The sequence below is a fragment of the Lycium ferocissimum genome, chromosome 2, assembly GCF_029784015.1.
Source record: "Lycium ferocissimum isolate CSIRO_LF1 chromosome 2, AGI_CSIRO_Lferr_CH_V1, whole genome shotgun sequence".
In the NCBI taxonomy this organism is placed as follows: domain Eukaryota; kingdom Viridiplantae; phylum Streptophyta; class Magnoliopsida; order Solanales; family Solanaceae; genus Lycium; species Lycium ferocissimum.
This window is the reverse complement of record NC_081343.1, coordinates 62,156,449-62,178,983: the sequence shown is the minus strand read 5'-3', so window position 1 is coordinate 62,178,983 and position 22,535 is coordinate 62,156,449. Positions and strand designations below refer to the sequence as shown.

General features: G+C 35.4%; 3 protein-coding genes across 3 annotated transcripts; 1 reads left to right on the top strand and 2 right to left on the bottom strand.

Annotated features, from left to right (window-relative positions):
• The first annotated feature begins 1,984 nt into the window (after positions 1 to 1,984).
• LOC132046616 (vacuolar protein sorting-associated protein 22 homolog 1) lies at positions 1,985 to 6,531 on the top strand. Its single transcript, XM_059437299.1, has 7 exons — positions 1,985 to 2,057; positions 2,166 to 2,276; positions 3,802 to 3,937; positions 4,266 to 4,420; positions 4,926 to 5,033; positions 5,888 to 5,977; positions 6,098 to 6,531. The coding sequence occupies exons 1-7, from the start codon at positions 2,007 to 2,009 to the stop codon at positions 6,200 to 6,202; spliced, it is 756 nt and encodes a 251-aa protein (XP_059293282.1). The 5' UTR covers positions 1,985 to 2,006; the 3' UTR covers positions 6,203 to 6,531.
• Positions 6,532 to 7,253: 722 nt separating this feature from the next.
• LOC132048289 (protein FATTY ACID EXPORT 6-like) lies at positions 7,254 to 11,566 on the bottom strand. Its single transcript, XM_059439195.1, has 3 exons — positions 11,223 to 11,566; positions 8,896 to 8,983; positions 7,254 to 7,406 (listed from the first exon to the last, which is right to left on the bottom strand). The coding sequence occupies exons 1-3, from the start codon at positions 11,419 to 11,421 to the stop codon at positions 7,334 to 7,336; spliced, it is 360 nt and encodes a 119-aa protein (XP_059295178.1). The 5' UTR covers positions 11,422 to 11,566; the 3' UTR covers positions 7,254 to 7,333.
• Positions 11,567 to 13,793: 2,227 nt separating this feature from the next.
• On the bottom strand, positions 13,794 to 20,652 carry LOC132046615 (purple acid phosphatase 18-like). The gene is made up of 5 exons (XM_059437298.1): positions 20,438 to 20,652; positions 16,405 to 17,073; positions 15,319 to 15,507; positions 15,160 to 15,248; positions 13,794 to 14,292 (listed from the first exon to the last, which is right to left on the bottom strand). Exons 1-5 carry the CDS (start codon positions 20,579 to 20,581, stop codon positions 14,073 to 14,075), a joined length of 1,311 nt encoding a protein of 436 aa, XP_059293281.1. The 5' UTR covers positions 20,582 to 20,652; the 3' UTR covers positions 13,794 to 14,072.
• Between the last annotated feature and the right edge of the window lie 1,883 nt (positions 20,653 to 22,535).

The following is a 22,535-nucleotide window of genomic DNA, read 5'->3' as shown; positions in this document are numbered from 1 at the left end:
AAAAAAAAAAAAAAAAAAAAGCAGAATTAATTTATTCATCAATGGATATTTCAGTCCACTACTTTTATATTTTTACTCATCATAGCGATATGAATTCGAAGTACTTAAAAAAAAAAATACAAGTATTCCAAAACAGAACAGTAATTATAGACATATGTCTTACTGTAAAACTCGATGGCAGTAAATTTTTCACTAAACATAACATAGCTGCTCCCCGGTATTTACACCTAACTAAACAATTTAGTCAAAAAAAGAACAAATCAGAGTGAAAAATGCAAGACACGTGTATTTCTTTCATTGGTATAAACACTTAAGTGAGATTTTGCAGAAAATGTAAGCGGCAAAATGAAAAAGAAGGGTACCGACGGCGATAATGGAGTAGAGGGTTTCGTTATATAAAGGGACAGAAGTGAGGGTCAGTGGCACAATAAGCCCAAATGTCGATAGAGGCCCACCATCTTTTTTGGGCCACCTAATAGTGAAGGCCTAATAAGGGGGAAGTTTGCACAAATAGATACTGGGGTCATTTGCGCGATTGTCGTTCAAAGGCATTGGTCTTTAATTTTTGCTCCTCAAATTGTTGGTTTTTAATTTTTATCCTTCACCTAATATCCTGAGCGTTTGCCCTAAGGTATTCCCCGAACCCCTTTATAACGTTCAAGATGATGATATCATAGAGATTTATTTAGAAGAGTGTGTTTTTTGAATAAATGAACACGACCCATCTAATGTATAATACTCATCCCATTTAAGTTAAGTTTTTTTTTCAAGAGACAAAGGTAGACTTTTGAATCCTATGATTTTAAATTAAAGATTTATTATTCCTTTAAATTCATATTGTCGAAAACAACCTCTTTTTCAAAAAAGGAAAATAAGACACTTAAATAAACCGAAGTAGATATTATGATGGTATACGTAAGAGGCATCTTATCCCTCCCATGATATCTCACATTGTATATAAGGATTATACCGTAGAGGTATGTTGTTGTTGTAAATGAACACGATTATGATTTCATAGAGGATTGATGAGAGTTTTTTTAAGAAATAAAGAATGTTATCGTTGTTGTATGAGTTTCATAGAGGATTGATGAGTGTTTTTTGAAGAAATGAAAGAAGTCCTCTGTGATACCATCATGATAAAAGAGATAGGAGTCATACCACGTTGGTATCATAATTTTGGGGACATCCGGGTAAATAGTTTTGGGGCATGACAGTAAGGGACATTTTAGGATAATTATTTTGTTTGCAGGGGGCATCTACATTCTTTTTCCTTTATATTTTCGCATCATAATATTCCATAAGTTATGCCTCGCGCCCTTAATGAATCAATAACCCCAGGCATAAGTTCGATTTTAAAAAGCAAAAATTAAACACCATCCATTTGAAGGGAAAACTGTGGAATTTCTTCATCGAAATTTTGTCCTAGCTTTTGATATTTGCGCGTAGCTGGCTGTGTTAAATTAGTGAAAAATGGGCTAAAATAGCCTCTGTTGAGCAATAGAGATGATAAAGAAGTATCGGGAAGCTAAATTAAAACTGGTGAACCGTAACATGTAAGTCATGACAATCCGATGCGACTTCATATTATATTTAACTTAGTTATCATATTGGATTAACGTAAATCAAATCGAATTGTGATGATTTCAAAGCTATAAAAAATAAACAGAAAAAAATACATTTCAAAATTGTATATGCAAGTCATGACCTAGTAGTACAACTTGATGTTATATCCAACCGACTTGTCTTATTGAATTACTCAAAAATCATATTGAATCATCTTAAAGCTACAACAAGAAGAGGTAAAAAATTACGTTTCAGAATTACAACATAAGTTACGACAAATCGGTATGACTTCGTGTATATTCAAATATAGTTATTTTAAAGGTAATCAAAATAAAAGAATTAAAACATTCCAAGAAGCTAAGATTCAATATCTACGTAAAAAATAATTTGACCTTACATACAATATAATTTTGTCCTAACAAAGTAAAGACGACCGACGAAGGATGAGGCGGAGACCGGGAATCGGAGGCTTACAGGGGGCGGCAGCAGCTAGGGTTTGTAACCAAAGTTTATATTTTTTTTCACTTTCGCCCACAAAGTTTTTAGTTAGTTTTTTTTTGCCTAATATCTGTTCTTTTTGTTTTTGCGATCTTGATTTGAAGGATCAATTTCGATTGTTAGGTGAAAATGTGGCGAAAGTAAGAACAGATCTTATGAAAGAACAGCTCTCTACTTTTCGATCTCAACTTGAAGACTTTGCTCGCAAACACAAGGTTTTTGCATTTTTTGTTTTTGTTTTTTTAGTGATTAAGGAGTAATATTTTTATTGTTGTTTAAGCTACTTTTGTTTGTTTTTACCTTAATTAGTGAGGTGAAGCCAGGATTTGAATTTTACAGGTTCTGGATTGTTATTGGATTATAAATTAATAAATATGTACAACTTGCAAGGGTGGCTTAGTTGGTTGAGCATGGGGCTTCCATAATGGAGGTCTCAGGTTCGGAACCCCCTGCCTAAGACAACAGGGAATTTGTCTTCTTGGTCGAGCTCATCGCACGGGGCTTGCCAAGTGGGGGTTATCTCTCCTGTGTGGTTTACGGGCTATGGCACGGGAGCGGGGTTTACCCTGTGCGCACCCGAAGGGTAGCGGCTGCCGGTTCGCTTGTCATAATTTTTTTTTTTTTAATAAATATGTACATATTCAATGAATTTTACAATAAATACATAGTTTGAATCGAAGCTACTAGGTTTGGCCAAACCTGTAGCTGACACTATAACTCCGCTCCTACTCCCTTCATCCTTAGTTAAATGATAGTAGGAGTATTATGATTGAAGTGTCTTATTTTGTGAAATAAGATATCAATTTTTAATTAAATAAGAACTTCTGTATTGTAAACTACAAAAAGAAGAGTATTGTGGATCGTAATCTTTTTAATTATTAGAAGTACTTTTAATATGTAAATATTTGAAAAGATTATAGCTAAAGAAAGAACTATGTAGTTCCAAATAGTAATGGTCTCATTTATATTATGCCTGTTAGAAATACGTTCTGAGGAAGCATTTGTGTCTCTAAGTTATCTGAACTTGGCCATCTGTTGATAACTCCGGAAAAGGCGTGAAGAAGATGCATTTTCAGCTTATTTATGGTCGACTTGGATTTATGTGTGGTTATCTTAGCAAAAGGATTGCAATTGAACTCCACCATTTGTATTTTTCTCAAAGATAATGGTATTGGGATGGTATTAAGAGATAAGATGGAGATATGTTGTCAAATATGTGATGTTTTAAAGTTTGGGCAGCAATCGGGCTGGTTAAGCTGCCCCCAGGCTATGGTCTAGTGGTTAGAGCGCAGCGGGTGATGTGTAGGTTAGGCGCATGTCACAAGTTCAAACCCGGTTGTAGACAAAAGTTTGGTATTTAAGTGGGGAAGGGTAGAGGGGCGGGCCCGTTATCCAATTTCGAGAAAAGTCCCCCGCGGCTTTGGTCTAGGGGTAAGAGCGCTGCGCGTGATGTGTAGGTTAGGCGCACGTCATGAGTTCAAACCATGCTGTAGAAAAAAGGTCTGGTATTTAAGTGGTGAAGGTAGAGGGGCGGACCCGTTATCCAATTTTCAAATGGATGGGTTCAAATCAGGCCGGTTGAGCTTGATGAATATTTTTCCTTTTCTTTTCTAACTGGAGTATTGTAAAATAGGTTTCTGTTGTGCATTCTGCTTCTTTGGTACTTCCTAATTCAAATTCATATACATGCTTTCACTTGTTTATAAAACATTTAAAATAAAAGTAGACTTTATTTTGCAGAATGACATTCGCAAGAATCCTGCATTCAGGGCACAGTTCCACGAGATGTGTGCTAAAGTCGGAGTAGATCCTCTAGCATCAAACAAGGGTTTCTGGGCAGAATTGTTGGGGATTGGTGACTTCTATTATGAACTTGGTTGGTATCAATCTCCTCAGTAATTTTGGTTATTGCAAAGCATGCTTAGGAACTTCTTTTTAACGGTGCATGAGAAGAACATTACATGTTATTTCGCACTATGAGCTGAGATGCAAACTGCAACTTAGCAATTCTAATTCCTGTTGGTATATGACATCGAACCTTGAGCAGTATTCTATCTAGTGATTCGCGTCTGATATATTGTGTAGATCATGCTTAATTCTTGTCTTTTTTCATTGAATATCCATAATAGCTAAGTATTATCATTTCTTGATAAATCTATGAGAAATTGAGAACTGGACTTAAATGAAGCCACCTGTCTAGGCAGGGGTACAGATTATTGAAGTATGCTTGGCTACTAGACCCCACAATGGAGGTTTGATAAGCTTGGATGATCTTTGTAAACTGCTTGGTCAGAAACGGAAAGCTGTTCGCGAGACAATATCTGAGGATGACTGCTTGCGTGCTATAAGCAAGCTGAAGGTATTGGCTCAAGCTTTTATGTTTCAGTTGGCAGTAACTGAATGATAGATTGAGCAACTGATGCTAAATATACCAAATCCTCTTTTCCATTTAGCTTGAAGAGCATATTTCACATTCTAGTGCTTTGCGCATCTAAATATGAAGATTCTTCATGTTGCACCCTTGGATACCAGAATATTTGATTTTGCTAGTTCCTCCATTTAGAATAATAAAGTAGAAAAAGAATTTGTACTACAAACCACATATGTCACAAAAAAAAAAAAGGATAGTAAACTGCAGGATAATGTTTTTTAAACAATTATTTCGTCTGTTTTATTAATGTTGCAGGTCATTATTGCTCATGCAATCCCTCTATTTAGATGCAAGATAGGAGTAATACAAAGCTGTCTAAAAACATGATTTGAAGTTTGTCATTTGACTTAGTAACAATTCATTCTTTTTGGACTGGTATGTTTTGATACTGTTGCTCGAACTCTAAACTCTAACATCTAATTGCATCTTTCAGGTATTAGGTAGTGGTTTTGAGGTGATCACAGTGGGAAAGAAAAAGCTTGTTAGATCTGTCCCTACTGAACTGAATAAGGATCACAATGAAATATTAGAGCTGGCCCAGGTATAACATTTCTTCTTTATGTTTCCTCCAGGTTCATTTAGTTAGGTAATTTCTCTCTTTGGATATTTTTGTTGTTAGGTAATTACCATGCAGTAAAAATTGTCACTTTCACTTAATGCAGTTCATTCCCCCACCCCACCCCCTCACCCCCCCTCCCCCTTAATATTTCAGAAGTTTGGTTTCTTCAATCAGTACTCGGCTCTATTTTGGCCACTTAAAGGAAATCTGTTGTTTTAGCAATTATTACTTAGTACTCACTTAATGGTCCATTCAATTTTCCTTTTGAATATGTGAATGTTGCTAGAAGGTTTACATTTAGCTTAGAGATTTTCCCCCAGATTGCTAGTTCTTACTTTGAAACATTGCCTAGTAGGTGCACCTGAGCTTGCTTTATTATATATATTAAAAGAGGAAGGGCAGAGGGGCGGGTTCTTTATCCACCTAGTTTGGCATCATGCGCCTCTGGCCCTTGGGGATTTCTTGGTTATCAAAAAGATATATTACAACAACATGCCCAGTGTAATCCCACAAGCGGGGTCTGGGGAGGGTAGAGTGTACGCGCCCCTACCGCGTGGAGGCAGAGAGGTTGTTTCCGAAAGACCCTTAGGCTCAAGTGCAGCAGATCTGATGGGAGCAGATTTTGGTGTTCTGCTCTTTTCACCAAGTGGAAAACCATGCCCCTATGGCTCCACAAGTATAGAAAAAATAACTGATAAATTTCTTGAATTGAAACTAGACGAATGCCAACGCGATCATGCTGATTTGTGCAAATCAAATGTCTTTGAGGCATTTAATCAAAAAAACATATTAAAAGAGGAAACTCATGTGATTGTTTAATGGTGCCTTTGCCACAGGCCCAAGGTTTTGTGACAGTTGATGAGGTACAAAGACGCCTAAACTGGTCTTCAGGTCGTGCAACTGATGCGCTTGAAACACTGTTAGAGGTAAGTTTTTGATGTCATTCCTTCTTCTTTCCTCCCGTCTTTTCCATCAAGGCTCTAGATTTTCCTTCTAGATTTTCTTGTGATTGGAGCTAACAAATATGGCTCTCATGCATCCTACAGGAAGGGCTTGCCATGATCGATGATGGACACAGAGATGGCAAACGTCGATACTGGTTCCCTTGTGTGTCCTCTGTCTCCACCTATGTAGGGGCGGACACTCTTTAGCGGTTTCCTTGTTCGTATATGAGAATATTTCGCTTTGCACCGCAAACGCGGAGGATTGATTCCAAATAGAGATGCTACTTTTTGTATCTGTTTCCCGTGGTCCAACAAGCTTTTGATTTGCAGATATTGCATATCATAGTGTGTTACCCTATTTGTGTAATCCGTACAGTGGAATCATTCGTTGTTGTATGAATCTTGTTTAATATGTTTGATGCTGCTTGCCTGCTGACTGAGCTTTCTCCAAGTTTGAACTTCATAGGATATTGTTATGGTGTACACTGCAAGCCAAGTTTGGTTTTATAAATGTTGTGAAGAGTTGATAGTATTGATTATTGAAGAAACAAATTTCTGTTGGTGTTTGCTGGAAAGTGTTGTTTTTTACTTGTCACGAGTTAGTGATTTCGTTTGATAAACAGTGATGTTTTCGTGAGAGTTGAAGAAAGTTTTTTTTTTTTTTTAAAACATACCCACGTAAATGAGACACTTAAGTTCCAAATTGCAACATTTAACATCCTTCGTACTGCAAATTTGCAAATCAATATGTAAAGGGACATCTAAAATCCTAAGATAAATATACCCGAATTCGTTCAACCAGCCACTAGTTATTTATATCACCTATGCACGTATGTGCAGCCTTATCGGTTATCTAGCAATTTTATCCATTTCTTTTTCATAATGTGATCAAGAAATGGTGTGAGGCCAACCTTTAGGACCAATGACAACCTTCAAAACTTGGGGATAATGAGCCCTCCGTTCTCTACTTTGCTACTTATAACTCAAAAGGTTTTCTTTTTGCTGTTTCTCTCCAAGTTGTTTTTGGAGATTTACTAATAGGATCATCCCATTCACTTGCTTCTATGCAGGCGTTAATTCAAGATCAGGTATATGTTATAATTCATTAACAACCGGAAATTACACCTTAGCTGCAAATAAAAATGCTAAATCAAGACAAAATGCCATGAAGAGCAACAGAAACCAAAATTCTACTCATAGAGACAATGTTTTTCAGTTCAAAAAAACAAAATAAAAAGTGCAGGTGTGGCCATATACAGTAATTTGCGATAAGAATTCAGCTTTTCTCAGTACACACACACTGTTTGGAAACGGAACCGCAGTTATAGTGAAATGCCATTACTCGGCTTTAGCCGGGAAATGGTTTCCACCCGTGGCGATCTTATAAAGGTAAAATCCAGTCATTACCACACTGCAAAAGAAGATATCAGATCAGCATTATTGATTTTCCTGACAATATTTTTCGCAAGATTTTTATCTATGAACAAACAGAACACCCACAAAAAATAATGAAATAGGAAACTAAGCATGCGAGTTTGGTGCATCTTCAAACTACTGTAATCCACAATCAACTTTATATACATATATATACATATTTTGATAATGATGTCTGGTCAGCTTGTGTGCCTCGCGACCATTCCACAGAGTACCTGCTACCTCTAACGATCATAAGTACCGAGTAACTCTATTCAGGAAGGCTAAGGCAAATGTGAAGAAATCACCTAGCATTTTTTTTGTCTTGGCTGGAATTTAAACCCTGATCACCAAAGGCTTGCATGCACTTCATTGACCACAAGGTCAAATTGTTAAATGCAATCCAGAATCAATTATATTATTACTGCCCTTGCAGTTTCGTTAGGATATCACACAAATTGGCACCACTACCTTCCCTGATTTGGTGTATTTCATATTTGATCATCCAATGGCAGTGTATTCCTCTCTAGACTGAGAACCTATGGTCTCTTTTACTACCTAAAAAACGAAAAACAGACACATTGCGACCTCTACAAATAAACTAGTTGGACGATCCTCAAAATATATATCCAAAGAACTGTTGAACTTGTGATGCTGTTCAGTGTTCCTCATGTTAACCATAGGTAGTTAGAGATGGGAAAGTTTCTTTCTGACTATCCGCCATAGACAAAATCCGACAAATCTTTTTTAATCTAGACAAAACTTGTGACCTTGCATTTAAAAGGATAAGCGGGTTGAGAGGTCAAGGACAACGATTAACCAGTGTTATCAAAAGCGAAAAGCGCAAAAAAGCTCTAAGGTCAGCTGGGGCTTTAAGCGCAAATAAAGCGTGAGCTTTAATGAAAAAAAAGCGCAATGGTGCAAAAATACAAATATACATATATTTAGTCCAAGATTAATAATAATAAGCATGAATAACAAATGTATGGACAAAGAAATTGTAAAAATATTACGATAAAGTGAAATATTAATCATCTAGTGTCACCTCTCCAAGAGAGGCTCATTGGCAAGGAAAAGTATGTCTTAGAGCCTTGATGATGACACTGAAGCGCACATAAAGCGAGGCGAAGCGCTCAACATGTTTTGAGCCTCGCTTCAGGGCTTAAGCGCGCCTTTGATAACACTGCGATTAACAATGGGTTAATTTAACTACCAATTCAAACTTTAGATGTGATCCTCATAAAGTGAAGAAGATATACAAAATGAAAGGTAATATACGATGTTCTAGGAAATTTGACATCACTGTGCATAGCAACCTAATGTTCAGTTTGCACCAAAGGTACTACCATAGACATAGAGACAACGATAAAGCAACTTTACATATTATATATAATATGTAATATTTTTATGAATGGAACAGAACAGATAAATGAAATACTACAAGTTTACAGCAAAACTTGTATGACATTATTTATAGTTAGATATACCTGATACCAGCAACAATGCCAGCTGGCATTATCTTTGAAGTTTGCATGTACCGCTGTCCCATAACCCATGTTAACACAGCAGCACAAACTGTTTCAAGCCAAAAAAAGTCAAGTGGAGATAATTTTTGTCCAGCCAAAAAACAAAGGAAATTCAATGTGATCGCAAGAAAATGAATGAACCTTTCACTTTTTACCCTTGTTGAATCAGAATATAATCATGATTATGTAAAACAAACAAGAACTTAACACATTTTTTCCCACATCTTCCGTTTCTACAAAATAGAACTATGAAGAATTTAGTAAAAGTATAAGATTGAACTTGATACTGCCGACTGCAGGGCATCCAGAATGTCAGAGGGATCCATACCCGGGGGTGGAGTTGCAATACAAGTTTTGGGTTCGGAAGAACACAGTAATTTTGGCTAAAACTCTGTATTTATATTAAAGTTTTCACTTAATATGTATAAAGATTTCTGTTGTTGTTACTAATTGTTGTGTTTCCGCTTTACTTGAGCCGAGGGTCTATCGGAAACAACCTCGCTACCTGTCAAGGTAGGGGTAAGGTCTGCGTACATTCTACCCTCCCCAGCCCCCACTTTGTGTGAATACACTGGGTATGTTGTTGTTGTTATCTATACCGAACTCAGTAATTGTCCCATCCTAAAATTTAGAACCCTGAAACTTAAAATCTTGAATCCACCTCTGTCCATACCAAGGATATATCAACCCTTGGTGGCTGTGGGAAATGCTTCAAATTCATACTAGACATCTTAAGTAATTCCTATTGCAGCTTTAAAGCTCTAGCCTCTAGGTGATATGCTGAATAAAATTGAACCAAAAAAAAAAAAAAGGACCTAAAGAGGAATGCATAGAGCAGTGAGTTCTTAAGACATCCCCAGTGCAAGGTTAGAAGAAGCCTATGCACTAAAGAATGTGACACTACGCTGGAATCTAATGAATCATGATTGAAGGAGTTGCTAATCCTTTATAGCTGTATTAAGAGTTGATGATAAACTGGTTAGAGGAGAAACTGCCTTTTATCTCCCTATGGTTATCGTGTTTTGCACGTTAACCTCTCTGGCACATGATATACACTTTCTCTAAAAGGGGTAAAACACAAATGCATTATGTGACCTGTTGCACTTTTACCACCGCTGTAGCATGATCAGCATCACGCATTACCTAAAAGTTGCCATTAGGACCAAGAAAAAGAATGATATTAGGGGTCATTGTTTACAGGGATTAGGGGGTTATCCCAGTAGCAAATTTGCGATTAAATTTGGCACAGTGTTTGGTTGTGGATATTAGCTAAAACCTGGATAAATTTATACCAAAATCATGGGATTATCGATCCCATATAAAAGGCGGGATTACTTTTCCTAGTTATAATCCTGGAATAACCTTGTCTTGAACCAAAGGACCCCTAAGGGTACATTGAAGCAAGGGATGGAGAGATACACGATCATTCCAATTCTATTTGGTCTAGTTAGTTAAGAACTAGAATTTAGAAATCTTAGCATGATTTAGTACTTGCTCAAATGAAAGCCATCAGTTTCTCATATGTTGAGCATCATCGTTCACTTTCCCCCAGCCCAGCGACCAAGAATTTCTCAGTTCACAGGAAGGACCAATTTAAGAGCTTTAAAACAAACTAACAGAGAATGGAAATGCAAAACATAAGAAGAGATACTAAGACAAGTTACTAAACAATTAGATCATCCTATAAAAGTAGGAGAAGGGGAATCAAAACAATCCAATACCAATGTCTTATCCTCTGCTGCAAACCATACAGCTCACATAAACTTTCTAGCACAAATACACGTTCTTTAGATCTAAAGCAGAGCAGCAAAACTCAGACCTTTATACAGTAAATAAGATCAGGCCTCACTACTATATCAACATGTCATGGGAAAAAAACCACGGCAGTTCCAAATTTAGGCTGCAGGTTATGATTGAAAATTTTTAGATTGATAAAGAAATAGACTTTGGGTCTAACTCAAACCAAAACTAGCTCATGACGTAAGAATTGTCCAAAACAATACAAGGATACCAAGTATCATCTGGAGCGTGGACAATATAAGATTGACCAACATCCGATAAACAATAAATTGAAATGAGTCCGGCTCTGATACAACGACAAACTCAACCTCAGAACTAGCTCATAAGGTGAGGATTGTCCAAGACTGAGACCCTCTATAGGACTCTAACAAATATAAGTTTTTATTACATTTGCACTTACAAAAGAGTAAAGGGTATACAATTCAACTTAAAACAATTTCAATTGTTCTATACATGCAATTATTAATAAGGGAATGAAAGGGCCATACCTGTTTCAAGAATCAAAGCAAAGTAAGAATTTTTACGCTTGTGAAATGCTTGGAGACTCAAATAACCAGCTAATATGAGCAAAAAACCAGTACCCAAACCTCCACCAAGTGAAGCTATGCTTCCTTTTTTAACATATCCAAAAATTCCACCACACACAAGAATTAAACCATATGGGATTGTAAAACAAAAATCATGCATTTTTACCAAATGGGGTTGTAAAAAAGATTGATATTTTGATGAATTTAGCAAATAATTGAGAGATCAAGAAAGAAAAAAGACTCAATTTTTAAACAATCTTGATGCGTAAAACTTGAAAAAGTTCCAATTTTTGGTCTAAAGGCCAAAGGTCTTACCTAACCTCCATTATTTTTTTGGTTTTACTGGTCTAAATTGTCCTTGGGATTATTGTTGAATTACATTCATGTCTGGTGGATTTACAGCTGAAGATAAGAAGTATGTGAGGGTAATATTGTCAAGAAACATAGCTGCGGGCAGTCCACACGCCATTGAAAATTAAAAATAATTGTTGGCACTTTTCTTTCCAGAAGAATTAATGTAAATAGTCGTCCATCCAAATGCATAAAAAAAGGGAAAAGAATAAAAAAAAAAATGCTTCTTTACTTTGAAAAAAGGGGCTAAACATATCCTATGTTATAAATTTGGATAAAAAATATCCTTTCCGTCATTAAAGTTTTGCAAATACACCCCTATCTTAACGAAAAATCTCAACATAACCCGATTTCATTTTTAAACTCGCTCCATTTAAATCCGACCCAATTACATAAAAAATCCATATGCGACCAACTTGTTCCCTAATCCTACATCCTGAGCCTACCCATTACGTAAGCGATAACCCATATGAGTTTTTTATTTAGTTGAGTCGGGTTTAAATGGAGCGGGTTTAAAAATAAAATTGGATTATGTTAGGGATTTCCGTTAAGACAGGGGTATATTTGCTAACTTTAACGACGGGAGGGATATTTTTGATCCAAATTTGTAACGGAGGATAATTTTTTTCCCCAAAATAGAAGAGTATTTTTGATCCTTTTCCCTAAAAAAAAAAAAAAAGCTGACGGACGTAAAATATAACTCATATATAATATAGGTATAATTGTATCTAATCAATATGTAATTTATGTAAAGCAAAAATCATGCATATTTACTAAATGGGGTTTTAGGAAAGATTAATATCTTGACGAATTTAGCAGAGATTTGAGAGATCAAGAATAAAAAAAAAGTGTGAAAGTTTAAACGAAAGAGAGTAGTGAAAAAAACCCCGAATAACGCAGTAAATTATTGCGTTATTGAACTTAACTGTCTCAGTTAAGTTCAATCTGTCTCAGTTAAGTTCAATAAGCAGTAATTTACTGCCCTAAGGATACTTTGGTATCACTTTTTCTTTTTTTAAGAGTATTTTGGTTCACTTGCGCTTTTTTTTGGGTCATTTCAGTTCCGGACTCAGTCGGTAGCCATTTGACCCAGTGTGCTTGTGACCCTGCGGGCAGTCCGCGCGCCATTTAAACAATTTTCTGACTCTTCCAAAAATACACAAAAATGGTTTGTTTATTGCAAAAAAAATTGTCTGTTAGGCGATTCCTCTTAACATAAATATTACTCCAAATCCTGAAGTGGGAAAGGAGAAGGGGCTGTCCATTGTTGTGAGGCTAATGGTTTTATGAGTTTTTTTTTTTTTTTTATTTTTTAAATTATTCACAAAATTAAATTGTGTTTTCATGTTCAAATATAACTTCTAAATTTTTTTACCCTTCAAATATCAACCAATTTATATCCAAGCGCTTTCAAAACTGCGAATTCAATATGATTACGCAACACTTATTCCTCAATAATGGTTCTCAAATCTTCACTTTATGCCTATAAGCCCCAATTGCATCGTAGACATTAGAAAGAGAAAAAAGGGGTTTTTTGTTGTATTTATAGTGGCTATTGTTGCTTCCTTTTTAGATGTTGAACTACTTCTTTTTAGTAAATGAAATATATAGAATGGTGATCAATTAAATATTGCAAAGTCCCTATATTTATCACCGATCAGGATTGGACTATAATGAAATAATAACAGTACTGATAGAAAGTGACAAATCCTAACGAATTGACCGTAAAAGTGGCTCTTAGCAAGAATTTACACTAGGATAATGACAAGGAAGAGTTGAAAAGTCTTATCGCATTATTAGAGGCGGAGCTAGAATTTTGAGTTTATGAATTCTAAATTTTAGAGAAAATGCTTCTTGCTAGGTTCTATACTAAGTGAAATTTTAAACACAAATACTAGTCAAAGCTACTAGATTTTGCCGAACTCAAAGGCAGCACTATAGCTCCGCCCTTAGGCATTACGATACCTAAGGGGAAGGGATTGCAGTTAGATAGTAGGCGATGGGGGAAAGCAAGCTGAAGATGCATAAAACGCCATGTTAGAGGTAAGCTGATTTGCCGCTTTAAGAAAGTATTTTCGAACTAATGTCACTGCTAGTCTAGTGTCAGTGTTTTTCGAGTTATTTGCTGCTTCCGAAGCAATAACTTAGATAAGTCAGAGACTATAGTAAAAGAACACGGACTTCACATCAATGCATTCAACTGCTTTTTGTATGAAATAAAGTATACCACTTAAGTGATTTGTTTGATGAAATACAGATGTAAAAACTACTGCAACTTGAAATTCTTTTCTTTCTGTACGAAGTGTAACTTCCATATCTTGATGTTGATATTGCATTTTCCTATTTGGTTGCCGAAGGACCAGGATATTAGACCAATTCCAGCACCAAATGACAACAAAAGTACAAACAACCACCTGATTATGTATCTACATGCCTATAGAATTCAGTCGAACGCAGGGACTAAGAGGCCATAAGAATCCTTCTCATTTCATGGTTACCTCCATTATTGCACCCTGAACCAATCAACGAGGTTATCCAAACCTGATCGGACCTCACTGATTCATCGTCCTCGTTCCTATGCCAAGTCCAAAGGGCATGAGTTGAATTAACCATCTTAAGTTCGCCATGACCAAAGCTCGCTTCACGGAAAACCGACCATTCTGGTGGGGGTTGTTTGTACCTGTTGAAGGTGCCAAGTCAAATAAACTTTCATTTCATATTTTAAGTTTTTATTTAACTAACTATTCTAGTTTAACCACAGTTATCGACACAGAGAAGAAAAGAGAGTCCTATAGCTTGGACTAGTAGCGCTTTAAAACTTCTATAACTCAAAATGAAGGGGGAGGCAGGAAACTTCTCTTTCCTATGGGGTAGTGTACTTGATTAAGTTTCCAGATCAGTTTAACGTCAGCTTTCGGCTTCATAAAACCTGGAATAAGGGCGTGTTTGGTAAGAAGGAAAATATTTCCCCTCAAAAATGTTTTCTTGAAAAATAAGTGATTTTCTTACTTATTTTATGGTGTTTGATAAGTAAAAAAATAGTCTCAAGAGCATTAATATGTAATCTAGGAGAACAGTATGAGAGTGGGGGTCATGGGCGGTAGGGGTAGGGTTGTTCAGAGGTGGTGGGCATTGGAGGTGAGGAGGAGATAATAAGCTTGTAATGCCACTACTTGTTTTCTCTATTCCCACAAGGGAAGGTGTTTTCCTGATTTTTAAGGAACTTGTTCCCCTAAAGAAAATGTTTTTCAAAATAATTTGTCCAATCAAACATGGAAAAAATGGAAAAAAATTCAGAAAATGTTTTCCTTTTATACCAAAAACACCCTTAGTGCTTGCCTTTTTACATTTTTACTTTCTCCTTCGTTGTCAGTCACTCAACCACAACAGAAAAAATCTTGAGCTAAATCCAGGAACAGAAAACATTCCAACTCCACACGAAATACAGAGACCATTAAAGAATTCAACTATTTGGTGCTACAGCCCTTGTCATGATCTGGTTAATGTGCTCAAGCTGACAAGAGAAATTACTACAAGAACACTTTACCTGTGAGCCAAACCTTCTCTATTTCCTCCATCGCCAATTGTAATGTGGACAGCACCACATGGATCAGTTTTACCCTTGTAAACTCGTTTCTGTTGTCAAAGAACTACACGATTAGGTAAAAGAAGCAAAGGAGAAACAGTATAAGCAATGAAGGCATACCGTGCGCTCATAAGCATGGACATGCCCACTGAAAACTATATCTGCACCAGCAGCATACAGCAAAGGCTCCATAGCTGCCATCATGTCATCACCTTCACATTGATGGGCTCTGTTACTATTATACCATGGCACATGGAATAGCACAACTAACCAAGGTGTTCTTTTACGATCCACTTTTAGAAGATCAGCCTGCAGCGATGAAGGTCCATAATTGGACTAATTAGCACTAAGTAATCACTGTGATTTTCAAAGAAGTATGGAATGCGAAAAGATTCTTAGTTTTCTCCTTATATAATAATATACTGATAAAGCGATAGCTTTAGATTAGGAGGAAAACTTCTAACAGTAATAATCCAGAAAAAGTATATTCTTAGGGTGTGTTTGGTATGAAGGAAAATGTTTTCTTGGAAAAAAAGTGGGTTTCTTACTTATTTTTTGGTGTTTTGTAAGTAAGAAAAATATTTTAATCCAGAAAGCATTTATATGTAATCTAGCAAAAACTATGGGGTGGGAGGGGTGGGGAGTGGGGTTTTGGGGGTGGTGAGGGGTGGGGATTGGGGGCTTTGGGTGGTGGGGCGGAGACAATGAACTTGGAATGCCACTTATTGGAACTTGTTTTCTTTACTTCCATTTGGGAAATCGTTTTCCTTATTTTTAAGGAACTTGTTTTCCTAGAGAAAATGTTTTCCGAAAACTTGACAAATCAAACATGGAAAAATTGGAAAACATACCTCCATACCAAACACACCCTAAAGTCTAAGTGTCTAACTGCTTAACAAGCTACATGCCTCAGGTCATTCACTCTTCACTACATATACTAGGCTCTTTTTACGTGTAAACTCCAAAGTTTCTTAATAAAACAATGGAGTATGGACAAAAATATCTAAAGATCTAAAAGTATAAACAACAAAAATATCTTCTGTTTCATATTGGCACTTTCTAAGGATTGGAAATTTCCTGAAATGTCTATAAGTGAAACTGTAAAACAATAGGAAATTACTCCCTTTCATGGTGACTTCTACACGAATCATAAATTTCTACAAACAGATATTTTCCATTGTAGGAATAAATGAGAGCTCATCTAACCTTCAGCCAGCTATATTGATCAGAGTACTCATCATAAGCAGTATATGAACCGAGCATAATGATATGAACCCCAGCAACATCAAATGAATAGTAGAGATTTGAAGTGGATGCACTCTCCTCAAATGGCATTTTCCACCTTGAGTTATAAGAGACGAACCCATCCTCTAGAAACAGTATGCTTTCTTTTTCATGATTCCCTTGTGTTACCATCCATGGCCTAGAACTAGCGAGCGGCTGAACGAGTTGACCAAATGTGTCCCACCTGTGTTGTAAATAATCAGCATAAGAAAGGTCACCAGGGAGTAAATGAACATCGTATTTGCATTGGTCTATGTGGTCCAAAGTTGACTTGGTCCATTCAGTCTGGCCCAAATCACCAGCCACAGCAAAAGTAACTGGAAACTTAGAGGGTGGAGTTTTCATCTGGAATTCAGGACCTTTGCCTCCACATCTATAGAAGTACGTGGTATTTTCTTGCAATGGTCCAATGACAGTGTGATGTATCTTCCCCGAACTATATAAAAGATAACTATACTTGGTACTTTCTCCTTTATCTATAGCACTATATTTTCCAGGGGATGTTCCATATTCAACAATAGAAGGAGAAGACCCGTCATTGGTGACCCATGTGACCCGCATGTGTTTGTCCTTAGCTAATGAGATGTGAACCTGCAATGGGGAAAATCAATTTCCTTGATGAAATCCACACGCTCAAATCATGAACCCAAATGCGAAGTATATCACTTTACAGATCAAAAAAAGTTGAACAAACATAAATGACACAAAACTATACAGTTTTAGGCAGCTTAGAAGCTTTACCAATGCCATTGCATGGACCTAGGGCATACCAGGGCTAATTTAATTATACTTGTCATAAAAAGAAACACATATAATCCATTGTAGTAATTATATTTGTTGCTCTCTATGAAGAAAGAAATATGGACTCAAGATTAGTATTGAGCCTCTTAAGGAACCCAAAGATGGTGGAATCTATATAAGAAGACCCACTGATTGTAAAGACATAACTGAGCATTATATGGAAGCGTAACAAAACAAAACCAAAAATGATCATTAAAAGCCAACAATTTTCCTTTCTTTTCTTTAGTGATAATGATAAGTGTCCAGGCCAGCTTGTGCACACACTTGCTACCTCCCGGCTCCCACCAATATAGGTACCAGTAACTCTGTCTACCAAAGCTTGGAGAAATGAGATAAAACCATCTACAATATGCGTCTAATCAAAACAGCCTAAGTTACACAATTACACTCTTATGACTAGACTACAGTCTGGGATCTAAGTTACATACTTACACTTTTACCACTAGACCAAATCCCAAGAACCAAAGTTACACACTTATACTGTAACCCCTAGATCGAAGTCCACGGACACAAGTTACGCACTTACACACTTACCCACCTTTTTTGCTCTACTCTGGATTTAAACCATGGTCTCCCTCCAGATTCATTAATCACTAGGTGCTAAAAGCCAACTTATTCTAACAAAGGAAAAGGTCTAAATTTTCCCATGTACTATCCGAATTGCTCAATTTTGCTCCTTCGTTAAGACTTTTGGTCCATTCATACCTTTGCCTTCTGCATATTATCTCGTATTTATCTTTACATTAATGAAGCTCTAGCATGAAATAGGTGGACTCCACGTGTCCAAAATCCTTGGAAGAAAAGGTCTAAGTTTACCCTACAACTTCTATCTATAGTTTAAAATTACTCTCAGGTATGTCGGAGTTCTCTGAGGAGTTGAGAGCAAAATCGAGTCCCTTACCTAAGAGCCAGGTAAGATTAGACCAAAAGTCTAACAAAGGTCAAAGTTGCTCAATTTCGGAGAGTATAGACACAAATTCAACCATTTTCCCTCCAAACAAAGATAAATTTTACACCAGACAATATGATGTTTCCTTTTTGTTTTTTCACAACAGCAGGATGGATCCAACTCCACCTATATGACCTAACATAAAGGATAGCCGGTTCCAAGCCCAGATAACAAAGAAGTGTAATCCCACAGCAAAATGGATTCAAATACTGCCTAAGTAGTAAACTTCTGATTCATTTTCCACAAAATTCGAGCGAAAATCAGAGCAAAAACAGAAGAAATGAACTTTCAGGGGTCGTTTGGTAGCTGGTTTGGAGGTGAGTTATCCGGGTATTAACTCCTGCATAAGTAATACATGTTTAGGTAAGTTATTCATGTATAAAACTGATACGATGTTTGGTTTGCAATTTAGAAACCCGCATAACTAATACATGTAGCATAAGTACATGAGGTAATCTATGTATTATTTTATGCAACACAGAAGGTGGAATAACTAATAGTACATGAATAACTAGTACATGTATAATTAAGCCAAGCATAACTAATCCCTGCATAAAATAACACATAGATTCCCTCATAACTAATCCATGTATTACTAATACTTGCATAACTCTAACCAACTACCAAACGACCCCTAAACTTCCGGGTTTAAACCGATTCATTTTCCACAAAATTTGAGTGAAACTCAAAGTAAAAAAACAGAAGAAATGAACTTCAAGTTCCACATAACCAACGAGGTAAAATGGGAGAATCATTTAACTTTGTGTATAATATTTACCTGCTGAGGTTGTGAAGAAGGTAGAAATTTATAAGTGTAAATAGTTATAGTTTGTGTATAATCATTTAAGTTAGATGAAGCTGGCCGGTTACAGCAAAATGGATTCAAATACTGACCCAAGTAGTAAACTCCCGAGTTGATTCAAAGGACACTCAACTAATAGTTATTATCCCACAAAGTCACGTCTTTTGTCGAAGGAAATTAAAACAAGAAGAATGGTGGTTTTTAATAACTATTAGTTGAGTGACCATTTGAGAAAACCCTAAACTTCCAGCTTTAACCCGATTCATTATCCGCAAAATCGGCGCGAAAATCAGAGTAAATGAACTTTAACCACATAAATGACAAGGTAAATGAGAGAATCATTTAACTTTGTGTATAATTTTTACCTGCTGAGGTTGTAAAGAAGGTAAAAATCACAAGGGTAAAATGATTATAATTTGAGTATAATCATTTAAGTTAGTTGAAGCTGGCCGCTTACTGCAAAATGGATTCAAATACTACCCGACTAGTGAACTTCCGCGTTGACTTCTCAGATGGTCACTCAACTAATAGTTATTATCTCATAAATCACTTTCTTTGTCGAAGGAAATCAAAAAACAAGAAGAATGGTGACTTTCTAAAATAATAACTATTGGTTAAGTGACCATTTGAGAAAACATGTAAACTTCCAAGTTGATTTGTTAGATTGGTTAGATGGTCACTCAATTACTCCCCCGTCCCAAAATGATTGTCTTCCTTTCCTTTTTAGTCTGTCCCAAAAAGATTGGCACCTTTCTATATCTAAAAATAATTTAACTTTATGAAATGATTTACGGCCACACAAATATCTAAGACTTGTTTTGGGCCACACATTTTAAAAGCCTTCCTTTATTTCTTAAACTTTGTACCAAATCAAACTAAAACAATCTTTTTGGGACGGAGGGAGTAATAGTTATTATCTCAGAAAGTCACTTTTTTTTTTATCAAAGGAAATTAAAAACAACACGAATGGTGACTTTCTGAAATAATAACTATTACTCCCTCCGTCCCAATGTATGTGATATAATTTGACTGGACATGAATTTTAAGAAATAAAGGAAGACTCTTAAATCTTATAGTCTAAAATAAGCCAAAGATATATTTAAACATTATAAATCATTTGTGTGGTTGCAAAAGCTAAAGTTTAAAATTAAACTATAGCCAAGTAAGAAAATATATCATTATTTTTGGATAGAGTTAATAGAAAGTGTATCACATAAATTGGGACAGAGTGAGTAGTTAAGTAATTATCTGATAAAATCAAATCAACCCGATTCAATTTCCACAAAATTCGAGCAAAAATCAGAGTAAAAACAGAAGAAATGAACTTTAATATAAGTCAACATAATTAACTAGGTAAAAAGAGAGACATCATTTAACTTTAGTGTAGTATATATTTTTTTTACCTGTTGAGGTTGTGAAGAAGGCTTTGAATCCCATGGTAAATGGAACATTTTCCGAGGCGGTGGCCGGACATATTCGCCGGCGAATACTTTTCCGGCGCCGGCGATGAATAAAATAGCCGTAAAAAAAGGTAGTAATATTTTCATCGTTGAATACTAATGACTGATTCGTTACTGCAAAGTGTGTGTGTATATATATACCTAACTTTGGAATCTCTAGTCTTCTAATCCTTTGTTTCCTTTGAGTAATTAACAATCTTTAGCCATTTTATCCTTGTCTTTTTTAACATTAATATGGGCCAGAGATTTCAATTATACTCTATCATCATGTAGTTTGACTATTTAAACTTGTGTTTTTAATATGTTTAGCCTTATCCCAAACACTGTTAACACACCTAAATTTCACTCACAGGTAACTTACACGTACCAAATTTTATGTGCTTTTAAAATCTTATATTAAAGATCCATAAATTATGTAAAAATTGTGTATGCTGCAGAATAAGATTAGATTCATAATTTAATTAAATAAGAGAACATACTTTTTTCATGTAAAATAATAATGTTATTAGTATAAGGGACAAACTTGTTCTTATAAATTTGTTATATAAAATTAAAAAAGATGGATATTTATATGAATTAGGAAAACACTCAAATATGCCGCTGAACTACTAAATGACTCATACACGACATTCGTAAAATGAAGGATTTACATAATGTCATGTGACAAAATCTGGTAGTAGTAGAATTTTATTAGTAAGTAATGGCATATATAATCTCAAATGATAATGATGGTATTTTTGACCCAAATTATTAATGAGTGGCATGAATGAACCTTTTATAATAGTTTGATAAAGAAATTTGAACTTTTTCCAAACTTTATAATTTAATGTCATAAATATGCCTAACATTTGCAGAGAAAATGACAAAAATGGTCTCTTATGCTTAAAATTTTTTTAAGGTTGGTTTAAAATAGTCCCTTAAATATGCACTTCAAGTTTTGGTCCTGAGTTAACATTTTTAGTTTGCAGCAATTTTTACCAAAACTCTGTCTGTTATTAGTCTCCTCCAATTTTTACCAAAACTCTGTCTGTTATATTTTACGGGAACTATACCAAAAAAAAGAAAAGATTAACGGGAATTCACATTTAGAGGTACAATCTTTGTAGGTTTTGCTACTTTTAATTCTACTTCTAGAGTATGGTGCAGTTTTTTTAAGATGTAATTTAAAAAAAAATATATATATATATAGTGTCTAGTGTAATATTTTGTGCAAAAATCATTTTAGGATTTGATGAGACTCTTTTGGTGTTTATAGTTAAATCTTCTTATTATTTTTGTCAAATCTAACAAATAGAGTTTAATAAAAATTTATGGAGACTACAAGTGTTAACTTTTGACAAATTTAAAGAACCAAAATTGCTAAGTGCATACTTAAGGACTATTTTGAACCAACCCTCAAACATAAGGGACCATGTCTATCATTTCAACATTTGCATGACTATAATTAAGGGTCAATTGGTATTGTAGTCTTTGATAAGTTTATTTTATAGAAAAGGGTCAATTGGTATTGTAGTCTTTGATAAGTTTATATCTTTCTTATAATTTAAGAATATTACACGAAATCTTTATAGAATCATTCTTTTTAATAAGGTTATATTCACTCATTTCCTCAAATAATAATATATCTGAAGTAGAAGAGCTGAAATTTAGGCTAATGCTTATCAAATTTAATTGCATCATACAATTAAGATGTTCATCCACAAGTCTAACCATATAACAGAATACATGCATTTCGTCACTTCAAAACAATACGAAAAAGGATAGAGGAACTTTTGTGTTAAAAGATTAGGCAGACAATTTTGTTGGAACATGAAAGTGACATGATTAAACTGCCTAGGCTTGCAACATGAACTCTTTCATGTAATAGAAGGGTAGCTTTAAAACTTTTTTGGAAGACAGAAACCTTATATTGCTCAGACTCTTCAAAAATAAAGCTAAAAATCTTATGTTACTCGAAATTTTTAAAAATAGCGTTGAGTTGTCTGTCAGATCCTTCAAAAGCTACACATTTTTTAAGGATCTAGCCATATTTTTGAAGGAT